The 12,417-nt window shown below is 36.8% G+C and overlaps 7 protein-coding genes and 2 non-coding genes across 9 annotated transcripts; 4 read left to right on the top strand and 5 right to left on the bottom strand.

Annotated features, from left to right (window-relative positions):
* The first annotated feature begins 220 nt into the window (after nt 1-220).
* tR(UCU)9 lies at nt 221-292 on the top strand. The gene has a single exon. It is a non-coding gene; the product is annotated as a tRNA-Arg (tRNA).
* Nucleotides 293-653: 361 nt separating this feature from the next.
* tD(GUC)9 lies at nt 654-725 on the top strand. Its single transcript has one exon. It is a non-coding gene; the product is annotated as a tRNA-Asp (tRNA).
* Nucleotides 726-966: 241 nt separating this feature from the next.
* On the bottom strand, nt 967-2,328 carry DFG5 (putative mannan endo-1,6-alpha-mannosidase; the record flags this gene model as incomplete). Its single annotated transcript, XM_449567.1, has 1 exon — nt 967-2,328. One exon carries the CDS (start codon nt 2,326-2,328, stop codon nt 967-969), a length of 1,362 nt encoding a protein of 453 aa, XP_449567.1.
* Nucleotides 2,329-3,140: 812 nt separating this feature from the next.
* Nucleotides 3,141-5,369, bottom strand: BCH1 (exomer complex subunit; the record flags this gene model as incomplete). Its single annotated transcript, XM_449566.1, has 1 exon — nt 3,141-5,369. One exon carries the CDS (start codon nt 5,367-5,369, stop codon nt 3,141-3,143), a length of 2,229 nt encoding a protein of 742 aa, XP_449566.1.
* Nucleotides 5,370-6,035: 666 nt separating this feature from the next.
* Nucleotides 6,036-6,536, bottom strand: TAF9 (chromatin modification protein; the record flags this gene model as incomplete). The annotated part of the gene is made up of 1 exon (XM_449565.1): nt 6,036-6,536. One exon carries the CDS (start codon nt 6,534-6,536, stop codon nt 6,036-6,038), a length of 501 nt encoding a protein of 166 aa, XP_449565.1.
* Nucleotides 6,537-6,799: 263 nt separating this feature from the next.
* On the top strand, nt 6,800-7,255 carry MBF1 (multiprotein-bridging factor 1; the record flags this gene model as incomplete). The annotated part of the gene is made up of 1 exon (XM_449564.1): nt 6,800-7,255. One exon carries the CDS (start codon nt 6,800-6,802, stop codon nt 7,253-7,255), a length of 456 nt encoding a protein of 151 aa, XP_449564.1.
* Nucleotides 7,256-7,658: 403 nt separating this feature from the next.
* On the top strand, nt 7,659-8,867 carry RNA1 (GTPase-activating protein RNA1; the record flags this gene model as incomplete). Its single annotated transcript, XM_449563.1, has 1 exon — nt 7,659-8,867. One exon carries the CDS (start codon nt 7,659-7,661, stop codon nt 8,865-8,867), a length of 1,209 nt encoding a protein of 402 aa, XP_449563.1.
* A 260-nt stretch (nt 8,868-9,127) lies between these two features.
* Nucleotides 9,128-9,829, bottom strand: TRI1 (Tri1p; the record flags this gene model as incomplete). The annotated part of the gene is made up of 1 exon (XM_449562.1): nt 9,128-9,829. The coding sequence occupies one exon, from the start codon at nt 9,827-9,829 to the stop codon at nt 9,128-9,130; it is 702 nt and encodes a 233-aa protein (XP_449562.1).
* A 467-nt stretch (nt 9,830-10,296) lies between these two features.
* Nucleotides 10,297-12,057, bottom strand: FUS2 (Fus2p; the record flags this gene model as incomplete). Its single annotated transcript, XM_449561.1, has 1 exon — nt 10,297-12,057. One exon carries the CDS (start codon nt 12,055-12,057, stop codon nt 10,297-10,299), a length of 1,761 nt encoding a protein of 586 aa, XP_449561.1.
* Between the last annotated feature and the right edge of the window lie 360 nt (nt 12,058-12,417).

The raw sequence follows: 12,417 nt of genomic DNA, 5'->3' as shown, positions 1-12,417 counted from the left end.
ATAGTTACTTAAAGAATAATCTCCGTTATATACTTTTGGGATTGTGTCTTAATTTCAGAAGAGTACACCACAACTTAAAAGTGTATCCTCAAAAGTATCTCTACATTCTCCAATTTCATATATATTCATTACCATGAGTCACGTGAGACCTATTATCACTTACATAGGCAATAAGTAATCTATGATCAACAAATTTTTTTCAGTCACAACAAGTTAAGATGCTCGCGTGGCGTAATGGCAACGCGTCTGACTTCTAATCAGAAGATTATGGGTTCGACCCCCATCGTGAGTGCTTTTTTTTTGGTTCATTTTACTCTGAGGTAAATGGCAAGTTAAAGTTGCAATTAATGATTCAATTGATTATTGTGTTCAGGATAAGTGGTTTACTTTACTTTATTTAGAGAGATACTGTCATTGTATGAGGTATTTTTTTATGTGACAGCGTACTAATTCGAAATTGTAGGCGTACTCAATTATTATGTGGCAACTCCAACAAGTTTGTTATACTTCATGGATTGTTGTATTAGAGACTTTTGACTGCAAAGGATATACATCTATTAATCTAGATGTTAAGCGACTCACTCGCCATTTTTGGTTTGTCATGTATATGAATATAAAGGCCAAATTTATTTCTTATCTCAACAAATCATTAATCCGCGATAGTTTAATGGTCAGAATGGGCGCTTGTCGCGTGCCAGATCGGGGTTCAATTCCCCGTCGCGGAGATTTATTTTTTTCAGTTTTTTAATTTTTCGAGTTTATATTTTGTTGGTAAATCTGAATGTTATGGCAAGCAGTAGATATGTTGAAATTTGGAATAATCTGTCAAATAATATAAATATTTTTGAGTTAGTGATATAGTCTTACCAAAGTTAGCGTTAGAAATAAAAACTTAATATAATGTACATTAATTTAAAATTTGTTTATATTTTTTTTTTAGAATAAATGGCGTTAGGTGTAAATATGTTAAAACATCATCCAGGCAGCACCTCCAATTATTATACCTAACACAATGGTTGTTACAATTGCCGCACCAGCACGGTCACCACCAGTGATTTTCAAGTTATTCTTTAGAACATTTGTTGTTGTTGAGTTTAAACCAGCAGCTGCATCACCAACTGAAGTTCCACCATTATCAGCCCGGTATGGGGCAGGTCTCTCATGGATAAGCAGTTGCTGTATTACTTCGAGTGCACTCATCTGTTCTCCAAGACCATAGTAACCATCATTTGTCTTTAATTGCCAATCTAGACCACAAGTATGACCATCTGTACCACCATCACAGGAACCTGCAGCTGCCATAGCACTAGCTTTTAACAATGGATCGATTGTGTCACTAGTAAATGGCGCTAACACACTAGTGAAACCTAACATTCTTGAGAAAATACTCTTGAAACATCTTTGATCGTTGTTACATGTCTTATATGGTTGACAGGCACTCTCATACATAATATCATCTTGGAAGAAATATGCAGTAGCACCGCCAAGAACTGAAGTCAATCTAGACTGCCATACAGAGGAACCATTGGTTGCATTGTACATATAAGCTAACCCACCCAAAACAACACCGTGGTTATAAGTCCATTCAATAGCGGTGATGTCAGTACAGTTATCCTCAACCTTGGCACCATCATAAACATTACCTTTCTCAGACAATACAATGTAACCAACACCAACAAGCCAATCAAAGACTCTTTCTGCAACATCTAAATAAGTGGTGTTACCGGTGTACCTACCCAATCTAGCAGCGATCTGGAATAGACATGCATTTGAAATAGTGTTTTTATAATTGTAGCCACTATTCCAAGTGAAAATTTGCCATCTTAGACCACCATTACAACTTTGCATGTCCCATCTTGCGTACATAGTATTAAAGATACCTTGACTCATGGCTAACCAACCTGGTTTACCATCAATTGGAGCGGAGAAGTTACGCTCAACTGCATCTAGAATTGTAAGACCCCAAACACCTTGGTCATCATTACCTTCCACTGTAGTCTGATTGGCTGGAATATAATCATAATTTGGACCAGTTTGCGCTACCAAAGCATTCATTAACAAATCCTTGTATGTGTCGTTCTGACATAGAAACCAATTTTCTAACATACCACCAAACGCAACACCAGCTTGCCACCAATAGTATGGAGGCTGAAACATACCTACAGTACCACCGTAACGAGTACCTTCATAATAATCAAGCATACCACCTTGAATCAAAGCAGTGGCTGCACATATAGAGTCCTTATTGTCTTGCAAATTGATCGCACCAGCGTCTGGAAAAAGAGTCCCTATGAGGACCCATAATTGAAGCGAAAACAGTAATTTCATATTACCATGCGTCAAAATCTCCTTATATCTTCACAATCAGTACAACGCCGTTCTTAAAGTATTGTCTCTAGTCCTTTTCAAGCAAAGTTATTCAAATATTATAATTCAAGAGAAACCCTTTCTTGATCAAGAATATATATGCTTTTGTACACGCAAGAAATTAACAGAAAGAAATAGAGTTGAAAGACTACCTTTAGAAGTTGTACTATTAAGTTGGTTACTCATGGGTTGCATTCATTTTGACTATCAAAGCCTACATTTCTTGGTTATCATTTCCCCCATCGCTTTCGCAGTGATTTCACGAATTTTTTTGCGGATTTCTTCTAAAAATTATTCAGAATGATATTAACTTTAGTTATCATAAAATGATGAAAATGGGCTTCGTCAATAAGACATTATAGAAGAGTAAGAAAAACGGAGCTATAATATTATAAACGCAAGTTATTATACAATGCATTATTTCATTAACTGGATTAATACTGTAAGATTCCTATTTTGACTGATAATCCCAGCAAAAAAATATATATACTCTGCTAAGTGAAACACTAAAAAAAAAGTATAGGCTGCCAAAAATAGTTATTGCTGATTTAGATCAGCTAAATTCGGAATGGCTATTATTTCGGAATAAAATTGACTTCTGTTAAAGGAATGCAATTATACTTATAAAAGGAAAATAATAATTATATTAAGATGTAGTAATAATTGTATCTGGTAGAATTTTGATTATGTATTGTAATTTTTCGTGACTGTAAATCAATGACAAATCTCCGTGAGTAGATCAGCATATCGCATGTCTTGCCTCCTAGTATTACTCAAGCATCAAAGAATCCGTTAGTATAGTTTTCCAAGAAGTCTAAGAAGTTTTCTTTCATTATAGATACAACGGCATCCGGATAACGAGACGCTATTTCGTTGATTACCTTCATGATACCCATATCTTGAACTGCGACACTCAGCGCGTCGATAAGTTGTATCGAAAACTCAATGTACCAACGGTGGTTCCAGCAACATAGCTTGACACATAAATCTATAATTCGAGAATCTAAGTCATTGATACGTGATATTATTTGCGATGATGTGAGTTCAGAGTTTGGTGATAAGGATTGGTTTCTCACGCGGTGATGTTCCTGAATATAATAATTCAATAACATCCGCGCACTCATTGGAGCAAATCTTTGGGAAAGACCTCTTTGGAATGCGCTAGCAGCTTCAGGAAGATGTCCTAGTCTCTGTGCACAAAGCCCAAATGCTTCCCATTCATATGTCAGCTTCTTGTATTTACTATTTTGTGCTTCGAAATATAACTGTTCTGTCTGCCATAATGTGTATATCTTCAAGTCTTCATATAGAAGCATGAAAAGGTTATCTAACCACCTATCACAAAGTCTCTTAGTTCTCATATTTAACTCACTTGGTGTGTCCTCATTTCTATTACTCTGGTTTGTCAATGATACCTCATCCGTGGATATTTGATATTCATCCTCCATAACAAATATCTTAGATCTACACTTCAATAGGGTCTCCCAGCCTGTGATTTGTACAATTTCTGTCAATAACCTATATGCCAATAGATATGTAGACTTCAAATTTAAAGCAGCGGATCTAGTTAAAGATGGATCAGAATTTAATTGTTCCTTGTTAACATCGCTAGGATTTAATTGTAAAATTTCATCAACTCCTATGTTTTCTGGCAATGGTAGGTGGAGATTATCCTCTGATCCAATAGGTACCGCTCTCTTTAGGACATATCTTTCGTGTGATTGAGCCATAGGGCATGAATTCAAAGCCAAAAGGGCATTTTCAATATCATTTAGCTTGATGTATATCTTAGTTAGCAGAAACCATGGAATGAACTCACTGGGAGAAAATTTAACTGCGGATAGAGCCACTTCCAGCGCCAGCTTATAGTCATTTTTAACATTCATTAAAAACTGTGTTTGTAGGCATAACAATTCTGCTCTAAATATAGGTGATATAGTATCATCTTCTTCTCCATGAGGTAGTAATTCTCTGTTTATGATATCAATAGCATCAATCTCATAATCACAAGCCATCAAGACACGCGCAAGGACTATGCTAGCATCTGGATAACTTTTAATGAGCTCTTCAAGCATAGGTCTACAGATGTCGACCGATTTCGTTAGCCTAACCAGTTCTACCAAAGTATCAACTAGGTAGTTGTTTGTTCTAGTTGGCACCAAAACGTGACAAGGTGCTTCAGTCAACACACCTCTTTCATAGACCGTTGGGAAGAGCTTTATAAATGTATTTGCAACGTCGTCTAGTTTACCTGCTGTCAATGGATTCAAAATTAAAGTTTCGACCAAGGGTTGGGCCTCACCATCATCGGCGTTATCCTTCATAAACATAATTGAACGAATTACTCCACTGATGAAAGTCTCCGCCCAAATGACATCCATCTCACTTGCCTGATCAATTGGATTGGCGCTAGCCGTGGAAGCGACGGTTGGTGTAGTTTGATTACCTGAGACAGGCAAATGCTCACCATTTGAATCTAGTACATAGGTTTGTACTGCACCTGGTATGTGTACAATCACATTAACATCACATCTTCTGAAGATATTGTATGTCGACAGGGAAATCCTGGCGATACTGAAATTCTTAAACTTGCCAAACCATTTTTGAGGCTTCTCAGCAATCGCGTCAGCAATTTGTTTTAAAGAGATAGAAATAGAAGTTGGATCAGATGTATCAATACCTAGTGTGTAAAAGAAGGTGCCAATTGCCCCCTTTAGTTTGTCATGGGAGTGAATCTCTGCCAACAGGGCGGCTGGATCAGCAGTAGACAAGGAATTATTTCCATTAGCTGCTCCAGCAGTGCCATTATTTGCACCACCAGCTCCATTACCTGAGGTGGTGCCTGCAGTAGCATTTGAGTTTGGTGTTGGCACGTATTTAACCATGGTAATCAAGTCCGGAGGTCCCAGATCCTGACATTGTGGAAGAATGGCCTTTCTCTCACCTAGCGCAAACCCAATAACATCCTCCCTCACTTCAGGAATCGACGCCTGTGTAATCATTTTTCTTTTTTAATCTCTCTTTTTTTTCACTATTTATCAGAACCCCAATTCAATGTCAGTATCCTGTCTAATGCAAGTGCTAAATCTTTGAAACGTAATACTAAAGTTATGACTTAATATTGATAACAAAACAGTGCTTCCTTCCCTTTATTTCGTGCGTTCCCTCTAGGTTTTCCTTTATATCTTTGAATAATAGCTCGAGCAGACAACTACCAAGAAATAAACCTTCACTAACACGACTTCTCACAACTCTACTGCTTTAACTCTTCCAATTGCACTAACAGAAGCCGATGAATTGCATTGATGGCTTATACTATTGGGTGCTTTGCCAAGCCATTCGATGTGAAATTGCCGGATTTCGCAAAACTTGGATTAAGAACAAGGGCAAATTGAAAAATTACTTAGTCGTTTTATATGACGACAGTTTACTTAACATAAGGACTTGCTATAAAGGCTGGTTATGAAGCTTCACTACTCTATTCTGAGGACTGCTTTGTCCTATCTGTACCCTGTCCAGAGTATTTCTCCCTAAAAAATCATTTAGTACAGGGGGTTCTCCCATTCCCCCATCCTTTTTACAATGGTACCACAGCTTAATGTACATAATTAGTTAGATTCCATGAATTCGTTTTTGATATTTGTATTGAAGATTCCCTCCCATATATCTCATTTTTCTTCCTTTTCATCCAGGTCCCAGCTCTTTGCAGTGAGACAGTACTTCTCTGGAGGTAGTCTCACACCCCAAGAACCCATGACTTGCGGCAGCGCTTTCTTATTCCTCTCCGCAGCCAGTTGTAGCAACAGCTCCTTGGGCGCAGTGGGCTTGAACATGTACTGTGTACGTGCTGCAATCGCCAGCCGTACGTCTTCAACATTAATATTCTTCCCACCATTGCTCGTCATACCACTCCCCAGAGTATTGGCCTTGGGCGCGTTTTTGGCATTCGTCGCATTGGCAGCAGCGTTGCTCCCACCAGGCGCGTTCTCGCTGGCATAGTCATTGTACACCATCGCATCCATCAGTACCCCACGAGTGTACCGGTGTGCAAAATCCATCAGTTGCAGAGGCACACGGTCCTCATACTGCTGTATCGACTGCGACGCAAGAAGCAAGTGCAACAACCGCACATCCCTGGGCAAATCTCCTTGCGAATCTACTTCCTCCATGTCTAAAATATCACTGCTTATGGGCCTTTACTCGAAACTCTATGCTACAGAAACCTTCTATTGCTTGTAACTAGCTCTTTAAGTGTGCTTTCTTCTTTAAATCCTGCATCGCACCATCGCTGAACACGTTGATGGAAAAGTGGCAACGAATATAAGACGTCCCATACTTTTGCAACTGCAACTGCAATTGTGAGTTGTGAGTTGTGAGTTGTGAGTTGCAACTAACACAACAATAAACACAACTACAACAACTACTACAAAATATGTCTGATTGGGAATCTCATACTGTTATTGGTCAAAAGGCTAGAGCTGGTGGTTCTGGTCCAAGAGCCAACGTCGCTAGAACACAAGGGCAGATCAATGCTGCCAGAAGACAAGGCCTTGTCCTTTCTGTGGATAAGAAGTACGGTACTGCCAACACCAAGGGTGACGCCGAAGGCCAGAGGTTGACCAAGGTTGACCGTGAGACCGACATTGTCAAGCCAAAGAAGCTGGATGCCAATGTTGGTAAGACCATTGCCCGTGTTAGAACCGAAAAGAAGATGTCTCAAAAGGACCTGGCCACCAAGATCAACGAGAAGCCAACAGTTATTAACGACTACGAGGCCGGCAGAGCCATCCCTAACCAACAAGTGCTCGGTAAGATGGAAAGAGCTCTCGGTGTCAAGCTGAGAGGTAAAGCCATTGGTGAGCCTCTAGGTGGCCCAAAGAAGAAATAAGGAAGACGTCTGATTTTCTAAATTTTCTAATTAACATCTACATAATGTGTTTCCGCCCCTCTATATAACGAAATAAATAACTTCTAAGCACTTTTTTTTCATCAGGATATCCTCTCAAATTTTAGTTTAACACATTACCAGCGGACAGTATTGTATTCACAAACTTGCTAACAACGAAATAGCAAACCGACTAGTATATTTGCGTCTTGTACTATAAACTACTTGCTTATAAGACAGGCATTTTCACTGTGTCCCACACTATTCTGATCAAAGTGAAAAAAAATCCATCGATGCCTGAAAAAACAAAAAAAGTATATCAATAGCCAGTAACAGTACAGAAGACAGTAATATATCAAAGTAGCTCTATTGGCTAACAAATCAAGAACTTTAGAACACACACGTTATGGCTACACTACACTTTACACCAAAATATGAGGACGACGAGGTCTTTTCCATTGCTGGTAAGGCCTTGAAGTTGACCACAAAGGAAGACATCCAGCCCCACTTGGATGACTTGGCAAAGCTGAAGAAGTGCAAGAAACTAGATTTCTCAGGTAACACCATTGGTACTGAAGCTTCTAAAGCGTTGGCTGATTTCTTGGGATCCACAGAGTCAGTCAGGGATGTTGTTGAAGAGATAAACTTTGCAGACATGTACACTTCGAGGTTAGTCGATGAAGTGGTCGATAGTTTGAAAGCATTGCTTCCTGTGCTTTTGAAATGTAACAAGTTGACAATATTGAACTTGTCTGATAACGCTTTCGGCTTGAGAACCATCGACTACTTGGAGAATTACATCGCCAACGCCGTTCACTTGAAGCACTTGATCTTGAGTAACAATGGTATGGGCCCATTTGCAGGTGAAAGAATTGGTAAAGCTTTGTTCTATTTGGCCCAAAACAAAACCAAGGCCAAGGAATCGATGTTGGAAACCTTCATCTGTGGCAGAAATAGATTAGAAAATGGCTCTGCTTTATACCTCGCCCTAGGTTTGAAAAGCCATGGTGATGGTTTGAAAGTTGTCAAACTGTACCAAAATGGTATCAGACCAAAGGGTGTTGCTACGTTGATACACTACGGTTTAAAATATAACACCAAATTGGAAATCATAGACTTGCAGGACAACACTTTTACAACTGCTGCTTCTCTAGTCTTGGCTAAGAATTTACCACTATGGAAGAACACCCTGGTTGAATTGAACTTGAACGACTGTCTGCTCAAGGCAAAGGGCTCTAAAGAAGTGTTCAAAGTCTTTGAAGATAACACATTTGAAAATCTGGAAACCCTGAGATTTGAATATAATGAAATGGAACAAGACACTTTAGAAACTGTCTTTTTGCCAGCTATCGAAGATAATAAATTCCCTAAACTAAAGAATTTAGAAATTAATGGTAACAGATTTGAAGAGGATTCTGATCCAGTTAACGCTTTGATGGATCACTTCGAAGATTTGGAATTGGATGACCTTGAAGAACCTGACAGTGAAGAAGAAGAAGAGGAAGAGGAGGAAGAGGAGAAAATGGAAGAAATTGAAACCTCAAAGATTGAAAATGAACTAATAGAATTACAGATAGATAACCTGGCACAAGAACTATCTAAGGCTAGCATTTGAACTATTGAATGTATAGATTGTAGTTTATTATCTTATTAGTAATTAATATAAAGGTAAAAAATAATAATAAACTAATTAGATACTCAATTCAGATAAGTTGAAGATTTTGTTCTCAAAGATGCTAATTTATTAATAATACAAGAATTATGAATTGATTTAAATTGATATGCAAATTACACAGCTACATTTTAGAGCCATGAATCTAAAAAATAATGTTCTACAGCAAGAAAATAGACCAAATTATTATTACTAACGGAATTTCATGCTTGAGTACCATCCTCTAGCTTTACTGATAGTCTACTATTATCAGCTTCCTCACTCTTAGGCTCTATTTTTGTCAGATGCTTTGACAGTATCTTATTCAGCGCGAACATCGTCATCTTGTCACCGAATATAGGCCTCATCCTATCATCACATATTATTTCTCTACGGTCTTCGGGGCTTTGAAGGTTATGTTCCTTAATATAATCCCAAACTTGCTTGACAACCTGAGTTCTTGGGAGTTCCCGTTCTCCTAAGAATTTGTAGAGATCATCTGATAATCTCAATTTCATAGAATTGATGGCATTTGAATTAGGATTGGCTACTTTTTTCTCACCATCCTTAGAGCTTTTCTTGCTTTTTTTCTTCTTAACTTGTATACGTGTCTTTTTCGAAGATTCAGTTAACTTGTGCTTCTTTTCCATTGACTTGGATGACAGAAGTGCATCATAGTTTCCCCTTATCATCTTTAGGTTTTGAAATTCTTCATTACTTACCAATATATGAGGGTCAGCTTGCAAAATCTGGAACCTCGCCACAATAAGCTCATTGACTTCTTTCTTTTTATTCTCTAATGATACAGAGAACAGTTGTTCCAAAGCCTTACGTATTTTTTTGGGACTAACCTTATCAGGATCAGATACACTAATTATAGCGTCTAACATCGACACATAGTTATTCAAATCGATATTTTGGTCCATATTGTAAAAATGTACAAGTAATTCTTCAACCTTCTCTAAAAATAAATAACTTAACCAGGAAGTTTTATAAAGGAAAGAAAAAAATTCCAATTGAATGCTGTCAAGTATCACTGTATTCTACTCTTGCTTTATTAATACTGCCAAAGATATATATTAGCAATCTCAGCTGAAATATCTATAAATAACTTGTTGCTTTTTGCTTTGGTTGTACCATTAAAGATTTACATTGCATGAAATTTTAATTTTCCCTTTGACATCACTATCTTCCAACCCTCCACTAACCTGCATATTCTGCGTAAGCTAGAGAAATGTGACAAAAATGTGATAATAACAAATATGTCTTTTATTAATTAAAAATTGTAATGCTAGTTGTTAGTAGACAGATTTTCATCTAGACTTTGTATCGTTTACATATGACTTCACTATTAACCTCGATTTTTTCAGGTGCTGCATTTAATTCTTGTAAATTAAAATAGTCTCCTCAGTACAATATTGTTGTTTGATTTTTCATAGTGACTGTTTACAGTTTTTTTCATGACATTTCTTCTTTTGTCGTAATCCTTTTCAATTTCATTTACTCCTTCTTCAGTATGGAGTAAATCTGCCTGAACTGATATCAGTATATCAAGTGCATCTCTCAAGTATGCATTGAAACTCAAAAGGAACAACACCATGAACTGATTAATATAAGTCAGGAATCGAGGTAGCTGCTCGACTAATTTATTTTGTATTTGTTCATAATGTGTTCCAAGTAATGTACGTTTAATGTCCTGCAATTTCATCTGTTTCTCTTTTTTGAATATTAAATAGTCCTTATGCAGCACTTTTAAATCATTAATATAACCTTTAACAGTTTTCATCAACGCTAGAACGGTCTCTAACTTCTTGATTATAAATGACTCTAACTTGAGAAATTTAAACGCACCAAGTTCTTCTTTCTTCTCTTTGTAAAGCTTTACACAAAGATTAATTTTATTATTCAATTGTTCATGGATATTCTGAAATACAGAGTCTTTTTCAATACTCAGTAGTGAGGTCCAACTATGTATTTGCATGATAAAATTATCCGCCAGATTTGTAATATCATGCTTAACCAACAATTTCCTCAGCTGAGTAAGGTGATATAATTTTTCTTTAAACAGTCGGACTAGTAACATTAATGCATGATTAGAGTCAGCATTACAAGGTTTCTCATCTAGAGATATCTTAGGACTCATTCTGGGCTTGATAACTTCTGTATATACACTAGATGCTACACTGGGAATATAGGCAACAAAATTACCATCATCTGAAGGTCCACTGCTTTCTGGATTTAAATCTGATGATTTAGAGATTTGTATGCTCGATATTGGATGACGATGCTGAGAAGAACGGACATTATCCTCATTATCAATATTGAGATGACTAATATAGTCCGTGAAAGTCTCAATCAGTTTTTGAAACTCTTCCACTGATGTACCCACAACTAGCCATTCTTTCAAAATTTTTATATTCTCCAACCAATCATGAACATGCTTATATGGGCATTGCAATATTTCACTTAATTTGATTTGACGAGCATCATCATAACTCCGATGATACCATGATGCTACTATCTTTGAAGTCGAATTCTCCAATATTTTAACAAGGTGTGTTTGATTCTGATAAGCAATAATATAGCTAGTATATGGTTGTTTCATTCTATTAAATAAGGTCACATGCAGCTCTACTAGCTCATCATATATGACATCAATACTTGAAGGATTAAGCTCCAGCTTTGTAACAATTTTACTCAACGAGTTCAAATATAAATAGCTAACAGCACATATTGTTTCCAGATTACCAAAAAGTATAACATCTTCCTTTGAATTAGGATCAAAGATTTTCTTGCTTCTCATTTTCTTATTTTGCATATTAAACCGATATGATGTAAGCGCCTTCTCTGTCATCTCTATGTATTTTTCCTCACTAAAAATAAATTTCTTAAGCATTTCTCTTAGATTAATATTCTTCATGTCAGTTAATACAGAAGAATTTGAACTTTTCTTCACCCTGTCATCTATTTTATTGTCCATCGTATCTAGGTCACCTCCAATTGAATCAGAGTAACTTGCACGCGCGCCACCATACCCATCCTTAACACGAGTCAGATTTGGAAGTTTTGAATCATTTGCATGGAAAAAATCGTTATTATAATCTCTTATAGGTGTGAGAGAATTTTTTGATATCATCTGAAATTGTTCATACATCCTTGTTAACTAATCAATTAATAGCTTTCAACTATTTTTGTATATTTTTATTCTTAATTTTCAAGTCACAATGAAAGATATCTTCAAATATTAGATTAGGAATTGATAATTAACGGTAGCTTATATAATTATGTGGCCTGTATTTAACTGGACAAAACTAAAACAAAATGAAAAGATGAGTAAGTTCATCAAGAAGCAAACATGTGTTTCAGATTTATGACAAATAGTCGATGTTGCAAACATAGAGATGATAAGCATGTATATCAAATTATAATTGTAACGAACAGTCGTCAATAAATAAAGATAAAAATAGATGCATGAATGCTGTTATTCGCCGTTCCTTGATCACACATATGATTT

Source organism: Nakaseomyces glabratus, chromosome M (genome assembly GCF_010111755.1).
Source record: "Nakaseomyces glabratus chromosome M, complete sequence".
Lineage (NCBI taxonomy): Eukaryota > Fungi > Ascomycota > Saccharomycetes > Saccharomycetales > Saccharomycetaceae > Nakaseomyces > Nakaseomyces glabratus.
Note: the sequence above shows the minus strand (reverse complement) of the source record. Positions and strands in the feature narration are given on the sequence as shown.